Source organism: Geospiza fortis, unplaced genomic scaffold (genome assembly GCF_000277835.1).
Source record: "Geospiza fortis unplaced genomic scaffold, GeoFor_1.0 scaffold534, whole genome shotgun sequence".
Taxonomy (NCBI): Eukaryota; Metazoa; Chordata; class Aves; order Passeriformes; family Thraupidae; genus Geospiza; species Geospiza fortis.
Genome location: NW_005054614.1, coordinates 55,814 through 77,064, shown reverse-complemented (window position 1 = coordinate 77,064; position 21,251 = coordinate 55,814). Strand labels below are relative to the sequence as shown.

The following is a 21,251-nucleotide window of genomic DNA, read 5'->3' as shown; positions in this document are numbered from 1 at the left end:
ATGAGGGGATGCCTTGAGAAATGGCAGACTAAGAACACAGTGACTGCATCCTTGCATGGATGTAATCAAAATGCTCTCTGCAAAATATTTCTATTGATTGCCATGAGGGCAGCAGCATATATCATACCTGAGAGCCTCATCTCTCTGGTCCTGCAGTGACAGGAATTCTTGCTTTAGTTGTTTTTGATCCCCACCCCTATCCTACTAAATTTTATAGTGAAACCTGCTAGAACTTTCCTTGCCTCTGAAAGTTTTTCCCATTGGGATTTTAAAAAGTTCTATGAGTTGCTTTTGCTCAAGGAATCTCTTTTCTGAATGTATTTGCTGTGAAAACAGCTGTGATTTCTCAACAAGTCATGTTCTTTAAAAAGAGATGATCAAGTGTTAAGCACAGCCAAAAATATGTTGAAATTGAAACAAACCATGATAACATGACAAAGAAACTTAACAGAAAAAATTCTGTCAGCTGACTGATTGAGTGAAAATACCTCTCTCCTATGTATTGGACACATCTCACTTCTATTCATAGAACTTATTCTATGAATAAGTGCCTACATTTTTCCACAAAACTGACAAGCTGAATGGGAGCACAGTCTGAGGAAGAATAATTCCCTGATTCCTCTGTCACCTTATTCTCTGTTGCATGCTTCTCCTTTTCCACTTTGGCCAGAGTCATTTCAAGATCATCAATATCTTTTTTCAGCTCCGAGCACTCATCTTCAAGTTTCCTCTTCTTTGCTGTCAGTTCAGCATTTGTCTCCTCTTCATCCTCCAGTCTTTCATTTAGCTCTTTAATTTTAGCTTCTAGCTGGATTTTACTTTTTATGAGTCCTTCACATCTCTCTTCAGCATCAGCTAGATTTTCACTCTCCTATCAGAACACATTGAAGGCACATTATATTTATCATAAAAATGACAAAAGACATTAAAGACTCTTGGTGAGTGAAACAATGCTTGGATTTTTTTGAAACTGAACTGATTTGAAAGCACATGGCAACGAGTGACAAGTCCACTTTCACCAAACTGCTCTTGGCCACGTAATATTTTATTACCTTTTAGAACCTGACAGGTGCAATTTCAGTCTCTGTTCAGCAGTATTCCAGAGAAAAGCAGTTTCCACAGTTTGTGTCCTGCCTCTGACAGAAAAGCTCCACATTATAGTGGCAGCAGATGTGGAAACATCCAGAATCAGACACCACATTATATGCACTGTGGAATGTCTGATTCCTCCGCTGGTGATAGCTTTGGAACCTCCTGTATTTTTACTGGTGTTAGTGTTTGGTGTTTGCTTTGCACCTTGCTTAGGTGTAAGGGACAAGATCAGAAAAAAGCAGTGGAGGCTTTGTCCCCATGATGTGCTGTTTGTAGAGGACAGTGGAAAAGAGGAGCAGAAGAACAGCAGAGTAAGAGGAAGTGGGGTGAATCTGGAAATGGAGGTTACTCACAGACTGAACCTGGAGCTGCAGGTCATTTTTTTCTTGCAGCAGGGTCACCATTTTCTCTTCCAGCTCCTTCCTCTTTGCTTCAGACTTCACAAGCTCCTCCTTGGTTTTCTCAAACTCTTCCTTCATGTTGGCCATCTCCTTCTCAGACTCTGCACTCTTCAGCAAGGGCTTGATCTTGAAGTACATCTTCATCCATGGCCAGTGTTTGACATTCATGAATGCACGAATGTTGTACTGGATGATATAAATAGATTCTCTGAAAACACACGAAACCAGTTAATGGGGGTGGTGAGGCTCAAGCTGGAAACATACTGATTATTTTCCACACATCACCAGGATTTACCCCTAGAACTTTTGCATGAGACTTTTTTCTCTCATCTCCCTTGTTTTTATTAAAGAGTCATTTTGAGGCCCTTACTGCAGAACAGCTGGTTCGGTATCTTGAATAATATCTATGGTCTGAATATACGAGGAAGAAATGCTACAAAACAGACAGACTTCTTTGCCATATTGACTGGGAATCTCTGAGGCTTTCCTCAGTCTCAAGGAAAACACAAGTGCTCAGGTAAATACCACAGTGAAAACTGATATGGTTGAAGTACTGCTGCTAAGACTACAAATCTGGCACTTACTGTCGATCGTGGAAACATCAGCTTGATGCTTTTGGGGTCACTCAAAATAGCAAATACCATATTAGAAATTTTTAAGACAGAAAGTGAAAAATAATTTCTGAAAAATAAGGAAACATTTTTATGGAATTGAATTCTAAACAGCTGCTGCCAGAATTTGTGAGACTGTCAGGAGGAAGCTGATTCTTTGTACTGGCTCTGCTCCCCAATAATTTCTAAGGTTCTTCACCAAGGACAGCTTTTTGCCTGAGACAATATATTACATTGATGGACCTTTGGTCTGACACAGTACAATTGCTGGCGTTTTCTTACATTACCTTCTTTCATTCATCTTTTTAAATTCAGTTCTCATGAGGTACCCTCTGCACATAGCTTGTGTATGAATGATGAGGCTCACAAGCTTCTCATCTCTCATCTCTTCTAGCAGTCCCAGGAGACCTGCCTTGAAGAACACCTGGAACATAAAAAAAGGGGTCAAACAGCTTGAGGCTTGGGCAGATAATGGCCATTGACAGCTGATGCAGGGCAGCACCGGGTGGTTTAAGAAAAATGCCTGCAGGGAAAGGGTTTAAAAGCTAGAGAAATTTTCTGTCAGGGTTCATATGATTCATGACAAGTCACTCTGTGTATGAGCTAATCATATTATTGCAGTGCTATTTGATGTCTGCTCCACTGTCATTTATGGAAAATTTAACTCATCTCTGGAAGTGTCCAAGGCCATGTTGGATGGGGCTTGGAGAAACCTGGGATAGTGGAAGGTGTCCCTGCCCAGGGCAGAGTGATTGGACTGTTTATAATCATCATGAAGGCTGATTTAGTATGCAAGAAATACTTTCAACAAACAAAATATTTTGCTTAATTATACCTACTCTTCCACAAGGACTTTACCTTGGTGTGGCCAAATTTGTACTGGTTGTGGTCAACGTCAATGGAGGAAAGAAGCTTTTCTGAAGCCTTTTTGCTGTCGATGAATTGTCCTTCTGGAATGGCTGAGGCATTAAGGATCTTGTACCTGTGGTGACACAGTTTGCAATAACTGGTTGCAAAGAGGATGAGGAAGATAGGAATAAGTGTATATCATGGGTCAGTTTCACACCAGTGCAGCATGGAAGATGCTGTATTTATAACAGCAGACAGCTCTGATTTAGCACTCTATGGCAACTGAGCCCCCATGAACCAGTTTAGTTGTCTCCATTTTAAAGATGATGGAAAGGCACACGATGCAGAGACAGAGCACTGTGAGGAGGCTCCTGTGCATTGACTTTGTATCTGTACTCTGTAAGACTCCAAGAGTAGTCTGTAATGGCACCTTACTCATTACACTGCAAGTGTTTTGCATCTCTTTGAATCATCAGGCACTGGCTTCACTTCAGACATTATCCTGGTTCTGATGTTTAGAGAAATCTCTGCTCTGGTCAGAGAGGGAAACACTGGGGTGACCTCAAAACAGAATTAATACTTGGTTCCTTCCAATGCCACTAATGTGGTCTGGCTGGAAAAGTGTCACCAGACAAGTCACCTGAGCTGTGTGCTTACTGAGGCCTTTTCCTAACAGTGAGTAATAACTGAGGACCTACCTTTGCTTAAAATCTGCATAAAGGATTCTGCTTGGAAACCCCTTCCTGCAAATTCGGATGCCTTCCAGAACCCCATTGCACCGCAGCTGATGCATCACCAGGTAATGGTCCATTGCACCTTAAACAAAATACATCCATCATGATCCCTTTCTTATCCCAGGGAATCTTCATGTGTATTAGCATTTCAGAATTATCGCCTATCTTTTTTTTTTTTCTTAATTCAAGCAGCTCTCAATTAAAGATGTAGGAAGAGCAGACAGAACATGCCTTCAATTCATATAAGTTGTGGAGATTTGCATCAGTGAGTTTTACTAAGAACACAAGGGCTAGCAGTGCTTGTGCAAAGGCATCAGGCCACATTCCTCAAAAAATGGCAGGATGGTGCTTTAGGAGACCAACTGAAAAATCGTCAACAGCATCAGCCTCCTTGCTGGATGTAGGCAAAGGTGGAACAGTGTAGTGCAGTGCCATCCAGACAAGGGATTTTCTAATGCTCTTACACACAACTGGCAATTTTATCAGCTGTGATCAAACCCATCTTTTTCACCCTCAGTTCTGTACACACATTAAACAGAGATGCAGATAGACACATAAGCGAAACTGAGTAAATGGGCCATGTAATACTCAATTTTTTTCAGTCACAGTAGACAACACAAAAAAGCTCCCCTTGTTACTGTCTTGCAGGCCAGCTCCCAAAAGGATTCACATGCAAAAGGAACTATTTGGGAAGTTGGTGTGGAAGCTTAACAGGCCAATTCCTGGTAGTCCCCTGTCTTCAGAATATAAGGGTGAACTTACCAGGTGTCTTGGTCTCGTTGGGAATCAGACAACGGACAAAGTGAGGATGGGTGCTTCTCAGGTTAGTCATCAACTTGTTCAGGTTCTCCTGGGATAGAACAAAACAAGGGCTTCAACTGCAAGCTACAAAGCTTTTGCATTCTTATTTAAGTTCAGGGAGTTATGGAATCACAGAATGGTTTGGTTTGGAAGAGGCCTTCAAAGGTCATCAAGCCCAGCACCTCTGTCCCACTATCCCAGGTTCCTCCAAGGCCCATCCAACCTGGCCATGAACACTTCTAGGGATGGGGAAACCACAACTTCTCTGGGCACCCTGTGCCAGGGCCTCCCCACCCTCAGGGTGATTTTTTTTTCTTATATCCAGTTTAAATCTACCCTCTTCCAGTTTAAAATCATTGCATTTTGCCCTGTCACTACAGGCCCTGGTAAAAAGTAATTTTCTGTCTTTCTGATAAGCCCCCTTTTTATATATTGAAAAACCAGAATAAGATGTGTCTGGAATCTTCTCTTCCCCAGGCTGAGCAGCCCCAACTCTCTCAGCTGTTTTTCTAGGATAGGTATTCCAGCTCTCAGATCATTTTGTGGAAGCATGGCTCATGTAAAAAGACATTCACATACCCTGAACACAGCAGACACTGTCTGGAAAGAGCCCCCCTTCTTCTTAGCACCCTTCTTGCCACCACCACCAGCACTATCACCTTGGAAGAAGTAGATGGGAGGTGAACAGTTAGAATATGCAGTACATTTTGTGGGCCTCATCTTCCTTTGGCCATGGACCAATAAAATATTTCATTTTAAATACTGACACACTGTTCCCTGAGAGTTTAGTGAACTGCTGCTAGATAGTTGTTGGTCCACGTGTGGGATATTTGATCTCAAATGCAAGGTTTAGGTTGCTGGTATGGAACAGTAGGGCCTGACCTAAGTTTCCTAACAGTGTACTCTGTGCTTCTGATCACATATTGCTTTCACTATTACACAGTCCCCCATTTAAATTTTTTTTTAATTAGGTGAAAGACCTCAAAAATGTGACTCAGCCCCAGGCATCCACTTAGTTCAGGGAGGTCCTCTATAGAAAAATCTCCTAATCCAATATTCCCAGTGAAGAATACAGTTCTAGTCTGAGTTACAACAGGAAGCAAATTTTAGTCTCAGAAATGCAAGTCCAAGTAGCTCAGTGTCTTTCCATAGTTGCTATACTGTGAAGCCAATTAAATCGAGATTTATAGAGGAATTCTAAATTTATTCTGTCTCTTTTTCTGTCACAACACCAGAACTGCCCAGCTGGTTATGAAATTATTCCATGGTCTCCTTTCTGTTCTTCCAGTTCCTCTCAAGAAACAAAACTCTGTCTACAAAGACTAAAACGCTTGCACTTGGCACATTTATTTGGCCCCTGTCTAGAGGCTGAGTAAGCATGCAGGTGATTCACAGCACAGTCAGAAAACATACACCTGTTACTTGGGGTTGGACTTGCTGTGCTTTACTTCTCTGCAGCACATAAATGTGGTGTTTCCAACACTTCTGCATGTTGATGTCCTAGCTTTGGCATATCTGGATGCACACAATAACAAGGGCACCTTAGGGGCTGGTAGCCTTGGGTATACCACTGAGAGGAGAAGCAGAAGGAGGCTTTAGTTGATTTTTGCCTTATTGGCCATCACTGAAAAGGCACCTACCTGTTTCTGCACCAGCATAGTTAGAAAAGAGGAAGGACAGCAGCTTCAAGGATGATTTCTGGTACAACCCCACAACAGTTTCATTCAGAGGGTCCTTGTTCTTGTCAAGCCACCCAGTGATGTTGTAGTCCACAGTGCCAGCATAGTGCCCCAGGGAGAAGTGGGCCTCAGCCTTGCCTTTGGCAGGCTTGGGCTTTTGGAAGCTGCTGCACTTGCCCAAGTGCTGGTCATAGAGCTTGTTCTTGAAAGAGGTGTCAGTTGCTTTGGGGAACATGCACTCCTCTTCCAGGATGGAGAAAATGCCCATGGGCTGGGAGAAATATGAACACATAAAGGAAGTAAGTGGTGGGGAGGGGAGTCATTGCTGCTCCTCACTGTTCACCTACTGTTTAAAGGCAGTTGTTAAAGTCATCAACTGAACATTGTGTAGGCATTCTCCCTTCCACCCCAGCCATGTTGTTAAGGAAACCATTCTTTGTGCAGAGATGGCTGCTGTTCCAAAAGCTTTGGTTTTCTAAGGTGCCTATTTTGATGTGAAAAGGTAAGTCAACAGTAATGCATCATTTTGTCAAGAATGACTGAGGTAAAATAAATGATCGTAAAAGAAGTGTACTCTCCTACAATGAAAATATTTTTTCCACCTTCTCAATGAGCTCAATGCAGGCAGCCAGGTCCATGCCAAAGTCAATGAACTCCCATTCAATCCCCTCCTTCTTGTACTCCTCCTGCTCCAGCACGAACATGTGGTGGTTGAAGAACTGTTGCAGTTTCTCATTGGTGAAGTTGATGCACAGCTGCTCCAGGCTGTTGAACTAAAAATTCAAAATACCAAAAAAAAAAAAAAAGCCATTTAGTTTCAAGCAACCCTCAGTAGGCAAGCATACCGACAGTAACTCACATCAAAGATCTCAAAGCCAGCAATGTCCAGGACACCAATGAAATGCTCTCTGGGCTGTTTTGTATCCAGCTGTTGGTTGATACGAAGAACCATCCACAGGAACATCTTCTCATAGACTGATTTAGCCAGTGCACCCACTGAATTGTACACCTGTAAGAAGCATAGCCATGGCAGTAAGAAAAGTTGAGTCAGCTTTAAATTTGAAAGAACACTCTGAAGAAATTGAAATGCTGATGGGCTGTCTATATACCTGTTGGACACTTTGTCCTTTGGTTACATATTCATTCCCGACTTTCACCCTGGGATAGCAGAGAGCCTTGAGCAAATCAGCAGAATTCAGACCCATCAGGTAGCCAGCCTTGTCGGCCACTAGGACCAGAAACAGCAAATGAGTTCAGTAGGGACAAAGAAAAGTGTCCTGGTCCTCTGGGATGTCTCTGTTGCAAAGAGCCTACTTTTGGCACAACTCAAATGCGTGTGTTATCAAGGGAAGCTCCTCTCCAGTGTCATGGAGAATATTTCCCTTGCTCCAAAGGCAGCGTCTCAGCTGCAGCACAATCCTGTGTCTGTGCCTAAAGGGCTGCAGCAATGCTTAAGTTTGTATGTCTTTCTGTTTCCTTGTAGAGCATAAATTAAATACAGACTTTGTGAGGCTTGAAACTATCTTTATAAAAAATTCATTTCTGGAAAGGAAAATAATTTTCAAAGTCTCGGGCACTCTGTAGGGTTGGGTTGCTGGCTCTCTGCTGGTGCAGTTCACAAGCAAACTCTGCAATCAGCCCTACCTTCTGTGCCATCCGGCTCCGCCTGCTCCTCCCGCTGCTTCTGCTTGAATTTCATGTTCCCATAGTGCATAACAGCCCCTGTCAGCTTGTAAATCCCCACCTTCTCATCAGGGCTGAAGCCTAGGATGTCCACAGCGTTCTGCAGAGGCAACAGGCAGGTTAGGAAGGCACAAAAGCTGAAGCACAAGGGGCAGGTGGGGTTTCTGTCCCTGCCTGAGCTGAATCCAGCACCATCCCAGCCCCATGGCACTGGGCCAGCAGTGCAGGGTCTGGCTGGCCAGGGCTGCTCTGCTCTGCTCTGTGATTTATTAAAAAAATATAGATATTGATCTAGTACTGATATCCAACTGTGATGGACAAAAATTCTCTAACAGTTTAATGTTAGAAGGTGTATGTTTATTGTGGGATAGCTCCCAAATACACACCTCAATTTGCAGGTGATTACAGAGTCCTTTTATCTATACAAGTATTGAATACCCAAAATAAAAATACATATTCATAACTTTGGTACATCCCATTCCCTTCTTCATATGATAATTAGTTCAAAAGCTATTAAGCATGCATAGTTTGTTCCTTGAAATGGGTCTGTGGTCCCTTTCATGGGGAGGGGTCCCAAAATGAGGAAGTAAATGAAGTCTTCCTCATTCTGACCTTTCCAGTTTTTCAATGCAAATCTGACAAATGAACCCTTGGTAGAACTCCCATTCCCATCTTCAACTGGTTTCAGAACAGAGAAGGCCACAATTGTCTTATGTTCCTAAAAGCTATTTATCAGTACCTGTATTCTTCATTATAAACCCAGCTAACCAAACATTGTGTTGACAAGCAATCAACTACTAACTCTTAACTTCATCAAGGCCTACCCATTTATTTTAATTAACTCAAATAAGGCTTATCTCTTACTAAAACCTTAGCTCTTCTAAAATCTCTAAATTCCTTAAAGTTTATGTCTCATCTGCTCTACTCACATCTGTCGCCAGCAGCTCCTCGCTGTCATCGATGCTGGCAACTGTGACTTCTCCTTGGCTCACGTAGAGGAAGTCATAGGGGTTGGTGGAGATAAGGAGGAGATCTGCAGGTATGTGGGTCACCTTTAGTGGCACTGGGGAGGTCACAGTGGGAAGAGAAAGCACTCACTGAGCCAAGCCCAGCACTGCTGGCACTCACCAATGAGCTCCGGCTTCTTGTTGGACATTATCTGGTAAAAAATGTGATAGCTCCTTTCGCTGGACAGCTGAAAAGTGACTCTGGATTTCTCCAGGAGATCTAACCAGAAGAAAGGTGCTGTTAGTCTCCTGAGAAATTTGAGGTTGCAAACGCATAAATTCTGCTTGGGCTGGGTTGCTCCAACTCACAGGTTTCGATATCTGCTGAGGCCAGCTTGCCGGTTGGTCCGAAGTGAATCCGGATGAATTTTCCCTATCAAGCAGAGCAGATCAAACGATTGGTTATGACAATCAATGAATGAGACTTGCATTAAATGTCTTCTTTCCAATAAATCTGAAATGAACTCACAAAGCGTGAGGAGTTGTCATTCCTCACAGTCTTAGCATTGCCAAAAGCCTCCAGCAGTGGGTTGGCCTGGATGATCTGATCTTCCAGAGTTCCCTAGTCACAGAAGAAAATGCTTCTTTATCACTTTACTACTTAGTAATTAACAAATATTGCAAAAAGGATAAACAGATAATTTTTACATATCACAGGTGATTTAAATCTAAAAATTAACAGAGTTCTTAATCACTCATCAGCCAACACTCATGGATTTTGACATTGGTTTCAAAGGGAAGAGTGCTGAAAGAGATCTGTGTTTTGCTTGTTTCTTGTATCTGATACCACATGTTGGGTATCACATACAAAGTCGCTGCAGTGGAGTTCAGGGCATTTGAAACCTGTATGAGAGGTGATTCTGCACCCCTGTTCACGAAAGTCTTGACAGCTAAAGAAAATGTGAGAAATCTGGAAATTTGTTCGAAGGTTGTTCAAGCCCTACAAGTACAGGCTTTGGTAGGAAACACCTACCAAGGGAGAATGTAAAATTTTGCAGTTGCATTCAAACAACAGCAGCCTTTCAGGATGCAGGAATACAACTCTTGACGTTCTTTGAAAACTGAGACATGGGCAAAACCTGACACTCAAACACCAGACTTAGTTAAGAACAGAACAGAGACTCTTCAATTTTTTTTTTGTTTTTGCTGCTACATTATTGCAGAAAGAATGATCAACAGGTAAATTTTGATACTGTGCTGTATCTCTCTTAGTAAGTGCAAAAATATGGAAGGAAAAAATCTTCTGTGACATTATTCCATTATTCTCTCCTTTTTGGTGCAATACAGTCCAGGAAGCAGAGTCACCAGTGTGACTCTAGCAAAGTCATGACTGATCCTACATAACCTGGGCACGAAAGTGTTGCCAGGGATAATTTCCAACAGAGATGGAAAACCAAGAATAAGAAAAAAATATATATATATAAATTAGTTTATGTCAGATGAAAGGTGAGCAGCACTGTTTCATTTACTGCATCTCTGTGCATGCAGTAATTGCATCTCTGTGCAGCCCTGAGCACAGGGGAGAGGCACTGCCGTTCCCAGCACTGTCTGCAGATGGCACAGCAGGTTTAAATTCGTTTTTGTTAGTCCACCGTGAAGATGGCCCTCTAAAATTAAAGCAAGGCAGTAGCATGGGAAGTTCTGCATCTTTTTTTAAAATAAAATATCCTATCTATAGAATAATGCCCTTTCACATGTATCTTTTTGGCTTTCTAAGGGGGAGGAGAGGAGAGGAGAGGAGAGGAGAGGAGAGGAGAGGAGAGGAGAGGAGAGGAGAGGAGAGGAGAGGAGAGGAGAGGGATGTGTGTGTCAGTGCAGCTGACTGCACCAACATCAAGTCTCTTTTGAGTGCACAGCTGTGACCAGGGAACTGAAACAGGAGCACTGTACGTGGATAACAGTGTGGAAGAACATGGCAATTCTTTACACAAGTTCATTCTGGAGTCCTGTTTACAGGCTGGGTGACAAAATGCTGGAGGGCAAGACTACATTTTGAGGAAATGCTGTTACACACTTCCCTTATTCCTGTACTATTGCCTGGCATCTGATTTCAGCTTGTGTCTGCCATTGAAAGCTGTGCTACACAGAACCATAACCTGTTTTGTTTAATGCTCTTATAAAGAGGAACATACTATTGTCACAGAGATTGGAATGCTAAAAATATAGAGTATTCTGTGAATTATCAGAAGAGGGCAGAACAGATTACTGTCAGTCTGAGAGCCAGGTGATTTTCCTTCTATCACACATGGTCTGTACATGTCTCAGCTGCCTTGAAGCTTTTCTGAGGCCAGTCCTGGCATAGTGAGCAGCTGATGAAAGCTGAGCCCAGGAGATTCTAACATGGTGCTGATGAAAAGAGTGCCTATGATGAACTTGCCTCGGCCACAACAACCCATCAATCACAGACACCTGCCTCTGAGTGAAAGAATATTCAGCCTTGGAATCTCTTTAAGCTCCACTGTGCCCCTGGGGGCTCAAATAACATGCTGACCCATGTCACACGCTTTGATGAGCATCTCACAGGCTGCGGTGGCACACACTTGTGCCACAAGGGTGTTTGTTGCTTGTTCTGTGATGGGGGATGAAGTTTGTGCCTTGCAAATGCAGCAGTGGGCTCAGATTGCAACAGCTGTGCTGCTCAGCAAAGGGACATCAAGGCATGCACTTTCTTTCCTGCAAGGATCCTTTCTGAGGTTACTTTCTGACTGTCAGGGAAGGGGTCCCAGCTGTCCCAAATCCAGCCCTTTTCTCATGCTGTCCCTCTGGGCTGTTCTGTTGACCACAGACAGAAAAACCAGCCAGTGGAATCTACTGCCTGATGCAAGTGAAATGATGCTTAATGTCAGCACAGCCACTCTGGAGTGCAGAGTTCCTGCACTTCCCTGCCAACAGGAATAGGAATGGCACAGCCCTGTGCCAGTGGGAACTGACTGCTTGTCACAGGACGTGTTGTAGTTGAGATGGCCATGATACACAGTGTCACCACACAATTTCAGAAGGCTTTAAGCATTTGCCCATACAGAGTAACATAAAATCATTTCAGAAGGCTTCAAGTATCTGCCCTTCTTGCTCTTTAGCCCAACCTTTTTACACCCCTGATGTTCCTGCACTGCCCCTGTGTGCCCTCTGCTCCCTTTGGTGGTTGCTCAGCACACCTGGGCACTCCATGGCTCATTGCTGTCAGTGCTGCTCACCTGCTGCTCACAGCTGCACCCACTGGGGATGAGGCTGGGCCACAGCCCCATCCCAGTGACCCCAAACTGAGCCACACACAGCCTAATGACCCCAAACTGAGCCACACACAGCCCCAACCCCAAGCAGCACAAACTGTGTGCCAACAACTGCTCTCTTTTCACCTGCAGCACTCAGGCGCTGTGGATCTCAGAGGACGCTTGAAGTACACAGATGGATAACCAGCACAGAGAAAGCTGCTGTCTAACATTATCTCCCCCTCCCTGGTAAAGACTCCCCTGTGTGAATGAAGGCTTTGCTACACTGGCAAAATGGTTTTACCGATGACTTCTCCTCCTTCTTCTTCTCCCCACTGGCTGCAATTGTTGCAAAGTACTGGATGACACGCTTGGTGTTCACAGTCTTCCCGGCCCCGGATTCTCCGCTGCCAAAGCCAAGAGAGAAGCAGAGGGTGCGTGGTCAGGCAGGAGGGGCCCTGGCACCGGGCAGCCCCGCAGGGACCCGCACAGGGGGGTACCTACGTGATCAGGATGGACTGGTTCTCACGATCTGTGAACAAGGCAGAAACAAGTAGATTTTGTAAATGAGGAACTCAAAAATACTGAAAATAATATAAGTCATGACAAGAAAAACACCTGCATTTTTTTTCATTGTTTACTCTTACGTCTTTTTTTCCATTTCAATTCCTTGCAAAGCAATTTGTACTTGCAGTCTTTCTTGAAACATATTCACAAATGTTCCTCCAAATGTTATAGGGAAGGCCCATGACATTTTTAAAGATCTCTTCCAGCACAAAACATTCTGCTATTCTATAATGCTTTGCCATGGACATTGAAAACCCCTGAAGACCCATATGCTGCTTCTCTGTTCCAGTCTATAGTCTTTTCCTTCTCTTGCATACAGTAATTTGTTTTAATTTTCAGCTATACAGACTGCTTTTAAAACCGCAGAGAAAAAAGAGAGTTAAGACCCATGACAAAGGAATCCTGATCGTGGGTAACACTTTGGAACTCAACAGCACAGAGAAAGAAAGGAATGAAAAAGGCTGAAGCAAAACTAGCCACAATACATAATCCTATTTCATTTTTCATGAGAGGGTTTTGTCAAGACAAAGTAGAACAGTTGTGATCTGATGCCTATGAAGAGAGCTACTCACCAGTCAGCATGAACTGATAGGCGTTGTCAGAGATGGAGAAGATGTGTGGAGGGGCCTCCTGGCGCTTCTTGCCTCGGTAGGCCAACACCACCTCGGGGTTGTACACCGGCAGCCACTTGTAGGGGTTGACAGTGACACAGAAGAGACCCGAGTAGGTCTGCAAGGAAGGCACACAGCACGTTGGCTTCCCCTGAGGCTGGCCCAGCAGCTCCTTAGGCTGCCCAGAGGAAGCTGCTGCTGCCACTTACGTAGATCATCCAGGCTGCGTAACGCTCTTTGAGGTTGTACAGCACAGCTGGTTCGTGCAGGTGGGTCATCATGGCCATGTCCTCGATTTTATCAAATTTGGGAGGGTTCATGGGAAAGACTTCATCATTCTTTACAGTCACAGTCTAGCAAGAAAAAGAGAAGGGAACAACAGGAGAAATCTAAAACAGGGAACTGCCTGAACTGGATGATCCCATAGGAGTAGCTATGGTATCACTTACTGTGTCATCATATTTTTTAACGGTAACTTTGTCACCTTCTTTGCTCTGTATGGTGCCTTTCACATACATTTCCTTGTCATCTACTACAAAACAGGCTGTCTTAGCATCAAATGGGCGATTCTGGGCTTCAATTCTCTCCTTCTCTGGCTTCCGTAAGTAGGGAGCAGCTTCTCCAAAGATTGCCATCTCTGCATCTGAGCTCATGGCTGCAGCTGCTGTGGAGGAATGCAGAAAATTTGCAGAAAGTTTGTTCATTTGTAATTTACATTTATCCAGACAGTGGCCATGCTCAATGACTAATAGCAAAAGAAGGACTAATCAGGCACTTAACTTCTGCCTCATTTTTTTATCCACTGAAAAAGTGCTAATAAAGAAAGTTCCTCTTATAGCCAGATTGTCTTTGAAGACATTTCCCTTAAATAGGCCTATGTGACCAAGTGAGGGCAGAGAAAATATCAAGCTAGAAGTCTTGAAAAGCTGGTCCTGCTCTATCTTCACCTCCTATTCACAGAGCTGCACAGCCACATCCTTCTCAAAGCCACATACACAAGGGCACTGAGATTATGCCAAAAATTTAGACAAAAGTAAGCTCTGTGAGTCATGTAGAGTGGGTCTCACATGTGATTTCCAGGTGGAGGTATGTTAGCATCCTCTCTTTTAGATGTTTTAATACCAAGCAGGGGAAGTTCAACTAGTTTCTGTCCACACCAAGCACTGGAGCAAATTGGGAATGTCAGTCATGACCTATCTTAAGCCAAACCTGATTATTGGGTGAACCAAATATAAAACATCTTTTCCCATTATGTTGTGAAATTGACCAATAAAGGAATATCTTGTATATTTCAGATAATAATTAAGAACCTGTGTTAACTAAATAACGTAGTATTTAAGTAAAGAAGTATGTGACATAACATTTCAAAGAATCTCAGTTATAGCTTGAACATATTATAGCTTGAACACATTATATTAGTTATGAATCACTAAAAGCCAATTCATATGTACCAGACATTTTTAAGGATTTGTCTAGTAGAAATATTTCAGAAAACTAATTTATGCTCAGTTTTATTTTGCATTTTTTGGAATAGCAAGTAAAATTCTTCAACACATTTGTAATGCTACTTCTGGACATGTTGTTGTAGAAGTGCGGATCTCTCTCAGCAAAAGCTGGCTGCTATGGGATCTGCACCCTGCAGGACTTTGAAGGACTGCCTCATGCAAGAGCTTTTAACAGCCAGGAATTTCAAAAGCATAAACCCCAGAACCTTTAGCTTATTTTGAAAGCAGTATTCTGTGTATACAGAGCCCAGAGTTGTGCCTATGTGATCTTATGTCTGAGGGGCTCAATAGAAGCAATAGGAAAGAAAGAGAGAAGGTATTTCACAGTGCCCATGAAAAAGTGAAATCAGAAAATGCCATCAGACAAGGCAAATCAGAAAATTCCTCAAGGGACACAGTCTGTTAAACTACTGAATGGCTTTGATAGGAAATAGCGTAAAATTCAGATCTTTACACATTCCTCAGCAGAGAAGGCAGCATCCCCTAGGAGAATAACCTGTGCTTCCATCCCTTTCAGCTCCAGTTTCAGTGAGCACTTTTTGGGTTTAGGATAGAAGACAGATGTTGGAAGGTTCCTCCTGTGCTCTGCTGCACACTCCCAGTCTCTAACCTTCCCCAGAAAACCTAGAAGGAGTGATGCACACGAGTTCTCTGTAAAGGTTACTCTTTGGACATGAACAGATCTGCCTATCTGGCCAGAGACAAGATAATTCAGAACTTTGTCTGGGTTTCAGTGCCTGTGTGATAAACCAAAGTCAGTAAATAATTTTCTAGATTTTACCCCAGAGGAAATGAACACTTGAATGTTACTTTGAGCCTCCTCTCCAATCACAACCTCATGCTTCCAGCAGCTGTGCAAATGGCATAAGATGAATTTTAATAATCTATAAATCCCAGAATTCAAGATTACACCACAAAAAGCTATTGCTGTCTCTCTCTACCATGCTCTCTTGACTAAGTTTGAGCATCTGTAACTTTTCTTTCCCAATACATGGAGTATTCCTGCCAAGAACTGTGACTATTGCTCATGTTGATTAAAATACCATATATCCTTTCCAGTGATCCTAGTTCTACTCTCTTTTGCATCTCCCTTTCCACTGTCTGGATGAGCTTTACTTATTGCTCAGGATCAATTAGCAAAGATATTTGTGTTATTTGTTAAACCCCTACCTTCAGAGATCCCACGAGGAAATCTGTTTTCAGAACCTGTGTGGAATGGTTAAAGAAAGGACAGAGAGAGTTACATCAAAACCAGCCCATTGTCCATCAAAACCAGTCCATTGTCCTGAGCATATGCCATGTCAAACATTCCTACACCCGGTGTAGCCTCTCCAGAGAGCTGAACTGCACACAGTGCCTTAAAACTCCTGACCTAGGGCAGAATTCCAAAGAGAGTCTTGTGTTCCTCCCCACATTTCTGTGAGCTGCTTGAAACAAATCTGATGTCCAGGAAAAAATCAGTTGCTTTACATATTTAATCCCAGTCAGTTCAACTGCCCTCAGAGTCTTCCTGTGGCTTCCACAGGACTTGGGGGTAGCAGAGTCGGTAGAAGGCCCGTCCAAGGACTGGCATGCTGTGACTCTCCTGCTTCTGCTTGTGCACCACTTTGGAGTGGTTTGGGTGGTATCACCTTGACTCTGCATGTAAAGCATGACCTGGAATGTTAGAGGTGGGGAATGAGAAGAAAACACCTCTTCATATTCCACCTTTTTTGGGATCTGTGGAGATGGTCATGGTCAGAGCATGAAGCAAGTGGATGGCACTTACCGTGAGATGCTGAGGTAGCAAATCACAAAGTTGCCTTCAGCTGCAGCTCTTTATACCTTATCTCCTGCCCACACAGCACTCCAGAGCTCTATTTTTGGTCAATAATAATTTACTCTTTAGTTGTAAACGTGTTGTAGCTCTGATCTCTCTGCTAATTGCTCAGGGACAGGATTGGTTTAAGGTTGTATGGAGTCAGCTGCACTGACCTGTCCTTTTCACATTGATCTGTGCCAGGATGGAGGATGGAGGAACCCAAAGACAGCTCTGATAAAGCCAAATAAGGCAACGCTTGGCTCTGCACTGCAAGGGTTTGCCTCAGTCAGCAGGATGGGGTTTTTCTAATTGTGCACAATTCCTTCTTTAAGGATATAATATTAATGGATGCCCTCCTATCCTCCCTGTTTGTCTACACACGCTGCTAGATAAGAAGGAAGATTTATTGAGGCAAATTTTTTATACTTTTCTGTGGGTTTGCAAGGCATGCTCAAGGTCAGCCTGCAGAAAGGTACCTGATTTTTGTGCCACTCCACTGTCCTGCACAGGCTGTCATGGAGCAGGCTGGATGTCAAACCACAATGACTGCAAGCTGCTCTGTAAAGGAAGGTGGAAGGGCATTGTCTGCTTCTTTCAGATTAGCTGCTTAAGGACTGGTTTTGACACTGGTTTTGACTGGTTTTTGACTGGTTTTGGGGCAATAAGAAAAGGGAGGAATAATTGAGAACATCCTGGGACAAAACCCTGCCTGACAAATGGTAAGGGAGGAGGTGGTGTGAACCAAGCCTGCTCAGCCACACTGCTTGGTGAAGGCATTTGAAAGTGTAAAAAGTAACAGTCTTGAGGGTCTTTCACATCTTTGGAAAATACTCTTACCACAAGATGATTTTGTACAGGAGATGCGGTGGCAAAGTAGATTTGTCATCATTACCTCATTTTTCTTTATTTTAAGGCAGAAGAATCTTTCATCAGAAAATGACTTAAACTTTAGAGGCCATGAAATCCAACCACCTCTTTGTGGAATGACCCACCTTCCTCTGTGGGAAGAGATGGATTGTCAGATGGATTGTTGTCTTTGCTTCACGTTGGCTCAGTCTGGGGAACATCCTTGGTGCATTTACACAGCTCTGCTTGGTTGTTTGCTTTGGATTACCTTCAGGGTGCCCAGGATTTAGTTACACTGGGAACAAAAGGCATTTGTATTGGATTCTGCAATAGAAAATGGATTCCTGCAGTGTTGAGAGAAATCGTACTTAGGCCTTTTCCCTTGATTTTCTTTTTAGTCCTTTCTAGAATGTCTTTCAGTGTTTTTAATTTATTTTTCAATCACTCTTTTCCAGTCTGACCTGAAGTGTGAGCACAGATGCTCTCTGAAATGGCAATGACACCACGCAGATGTGGAGATGTTATTATTGTATTTTTCTTCTGCCAATTGCTGTTTATCAGACATGTTAAATTAGCTTTTAAATTTGGTTGCAACAGCAGAATTGCAGGCACTTTTTACATTTGAACAGTCTCAAGACCTGGTTTGGGTCCCTCACATTACAGCAATTTATCTGTCAAGAAAAGGACCACACATTTATTGTGTCAGTCTCTAAACATGTTGTACCAGCAGATTCATCTGCATGGTTTCTTTAAATTGTTATTCCTGGAATTATATATATTCTCCTATTTACTAATGTTGGTCGATCACAAACATCTTCAGGACCTCTCATAATTCTGGCTTTGTCAAACTGTGTGCTCCATAAATGTCAGCCTGTCTTGGGAGCTGGAAGGTTAGACAGCATGCCAAGCACAACCTGGCGCATTTGTTCCTTTGGTTTTCTCAGGAATTCTTGCTCTTTGTGGATGGCAGAGTGTTTGTTTTTTGGCAAGACTCGGGCTACACACCACACCTGTTCCAGCACTAAATAGCTTTGATCCTGTGACAGTTACCCAGCAGCTTTTCCAGTGGATGCTCATGAAGAGATAATTTAGATAATTTTCCCAGTACCAGTGGCCAGGGAAGCAAGGCTTCCCTACGAGGTGCCCAAACCCCTGACAGATCAGCTGCTGTATCTGCAACTGTCTGATACTTTGGTGACAGATGGACCTTTTGGTCTGAACTAGTACAGCTATTCTCACATTTCACACCCAACCCCCTTTCCCTGGGCCTTCAGGCACATATGTATTTGTTCCTGGTACCATCACCTTTTAGACCTTTTATCACTCCATCTTAACAGGTTGTTGTGCTGCTTTTGCTACAGCACACCACATAGACTGAAAGGGGAAGAGGGCCAACTATCTTCTTGTTGTCCCCCATCAATTCAAAAAGCTTCAGAAAATGTAATTTTTTTGTGGATTTAGCCTCCATGTAGGAGCCTTCCATCACATCTAATGCAAAGTTTCTTGGCCTTTAAGATCATAATCTGCATTAGCAATTCTGTAAGTTTGGATTTCATCCTTGACTGTTCATGCAGGTCTCTGAAAACCACAAAAACACTCTATGATGAGCATTATTAGTGCTCATTCATGGGATAAAGCCTGTTCCCTGGGATTTAAATTATGTGTTTGCAAAGTTGTAGGGCACTGGTTTTGGAGAAAAGGAGAAGAGACACCATTCCCAAGGTGCATAAGTCACTGAGATTTATTGCCATGATAACCCCACAGTTTAATTTGGTGGTGCCCTGTTTTATTGAAAGCTTTTTGGTCTTCAGTCCAAGTGGACAAAAAGCAAGACTTCCTCCACAGCTCCTCTCAGGTCTCTGATTACTTTTAGGCTCAAATGATCAGTGTTGCCAGAAAAACTGCATATAAACAGAGAGATGTACACCTTCAAACAAACTTTTGTTTCAGCATTTAATAGAAACAAATGTATTGAGGTTTGAAAATATGTACTTTGATTTTTGGAGCCTGTCTTTAAGTGATAATCTTTTCTAATGAAAGTACAAAGATTAATTTGTGTAAAGGGAACAGAAAGATGATAGCCCAAACTTGTCAAAAGTGTACGATATTTCATGCTGATTTCTGCACCACTGAACATGGGTTTGACACTGCACCAAGGCCAAATTGAATTAATGACAATCTTTGAGGGATTATTTTCTAAAAATATATTTGCAAGCTATTTTTTTTTCACAGCTGTCGCTTACCCCCAGCCTAGAACACTGGAACATGGGCACTGAAGATATCTTTCAGCTAACTACTGAACACTGCAAAATAGCCAATGATATATACTGTATATTTTAGAAGAAAAGGGGATGTCTAACCTAAATTTATTTTTTTTTCTTCCCCCAGCATAAACCAGTGGCATGATCACATCTTCAGGCTGTTTCAGCAGTTGCAAAGTTGGCAGCAATCCCTATTTTGTGCACGTTACTGACAAGAACTGTTTATTACCCTGTGGATTGCAGGGCAATTTCACTTTAAATGACAGATCTTCTTCTTCCTTATTGCCTTTTGGAGGCAACCAAACTGAAAAAAATTAATTATCAGGCTATTATTTGTACCTTACCATTCTGAAGACAACAAAACACTTTTTATTTTTTTTAATCCAAGCCATTCTGGTAGCAAAAACAGAAGTAGAGACAGAAGCAATTGAAATAATGCAAATTGTTTGCTCCCACTTACAACTGATTTCATATCTGTACTGTTTCCTTGCACAAGAGCAAATCATATTGCATATTTGGGATTTTATCTAGTAGCAGTGGAAAAAAATGTGTTGAGATAGAAATGGCTTGAGTTCCATGCTAGAATTTTTCAGCTATTTAAATGATGAGGATTGTACATCCTGCCAGTTGCCAAATAGACAACACAAATAGTCAGTTACAGGTGGCCAAGAGCAGAGGGTACTTACCCAAGGTTTCCCTAAAAAAAACATGGAGATGTAACATCTGGGCTGTTGGCTGTAGTGTGTGAGCTCTTACTAAAGCTGCCTTGCTTTTGGAGATCTGGAAATTGTCTAGAAAAATTCTGATTTTTGAAAAGTGTTTCAGGGAATGGTGGCCCACTAGACCTAGTGCCAATACTAGGCAAAAGTAGAAGCTAATAATGATTGGAATTTGGGGACAAGGTGATAAATAAAGATATTGAGCACAACACTATTTGTAAAGGGAAGAAGCATTCCACAAACCTAGTGGGGAATCAAAAAATATGTGTATAGGTGGGAGAAGCAGATGGTGCTGTCTTAATGAATATCTGTGAGGCATGTGAGAAGTATAGCTGAGTCTGTGTCTGTGATGTTATTTAAGATAATTTTGAGAAGCGATCCTGGACAAGGACAGGCTGATAATCCTGCTGCAGAAATGTAAGTCTCCCTGGGGATGATGTCTGTGTGCCCAAAATGGCTTGATCTAAGGCAAATCCCTGGACCTTCCCAGGGGAAGATCAGTCCAGCAGCTCTATTTATGTATTTATTGCATTCGGGCCCTCCTGGGATGCTCTTTGTCCTTGATGAACATCACAGCCCTACTCAGTAATGTCCCCTAAACCCCTCTGCACAGAGCCTGCTAGCAGGTTATGAAACAGCCCCAGTAGGGATTACCAGGGCGTCAGGAGGGCCTTGCCTGCTGCTAAGGACTCCTCTGCTTTTTGTAAAATATATTCTGTGTCTGAGACATCAACACTGTGCTTTGTTTGAGCTGTCTGGCAGTAAATGCAGTGTGGAGGAGTGGACTTCTGTCACAGCAAGGCTGCTTCTCCCTGCTGCCTTCTGAGTGCCCACATCAGCCTCACCTTTCCCTGCAGTCCTGCCAGCAGCCAGGT

General features: G+C 42.8%; 1 protein-coding gene across 1 annotated transcript in view; it reads right to left on the bottom strand.

Annotated features, from left to right (window-relative positions):
* Positions 1-13,897, bottom strand: part of LOC102039383 (myosin-13) — a 28,103-nt gene extending 14,206 nt beyond the window's left edge. The window contains exons 1-22 of the mRNA XM_031064668.1: positions 13,694-13,897; positions 13,454-13,597; positions 13,206-13,362; positions 12,571-12,598; positions 12,371-12,473; positions 11,556-11,558; positions 9,327-9,419; positions 9,167-9,230; positions 8,979-9,077; positions 8,780-8,883; positions 7,812-7,950; positions 7,277-7,395; positions 7,027-7,176; positions 6,770-6,940; positions 6,129-6,438; positions 5,068-5,147; positions 4,450-4,537; positions 3,652-3,769; positions 2,963-3,086; positions 2,392-2,528; positions 1,446-1,701; positions 629-871 (exon numbers count right to left, since the gene is read on the bottom strand). Of these exons, the coding sequence (XP_030920528.1) occupies positions 629-871; positions 1,446-1,701; positions 2,392-2,528; positions 2,963-3,086; positions 3,652-3,769; positions 4,450-4,537; positions 5,068-5,147; positions 6,129-6,438; positions 6,770-6,940; positions 7,027-7,176; positions 7,277-7,395; positions 7,812-7,950; positions 8,780-8,883; positions 8,979-9,077; positions 9,167-9,230; positions 9,327-9,419; positions 11,556-11,558; positions 12,371-12,473; positions 12,571-12,598; positions 13,206-13,362; positions 13,454-13,597; positions 13,694-13,897 (2,934 nt within the window). The remainder of the gene's footprint in view (positions 1-628; positions 872-1,445; positions 1,702-2,391; positions 2,529-2,962; positions 3,087-3,651; positions 3,770-4,449; positions 4,538-5,067; positions 5,148-6,128; positions 6,439-6,769; positions 6,941-7,026; positions 7,177-7,276; positions 7,396-7,811; positions 7,951-8,779; positions 8,884-8,978; positions 9,078-9,166; positions 9,231-9,326; positions 9,420-11,555; positions 11,559-12,370; positions 12,474-12,570; positions 12,599-13,205; positions 13,363-13,453; positions 13,598-13,693) is intronic.
* Positions 13,898-21,251: the final 7,354 nt, after the last annotated feature.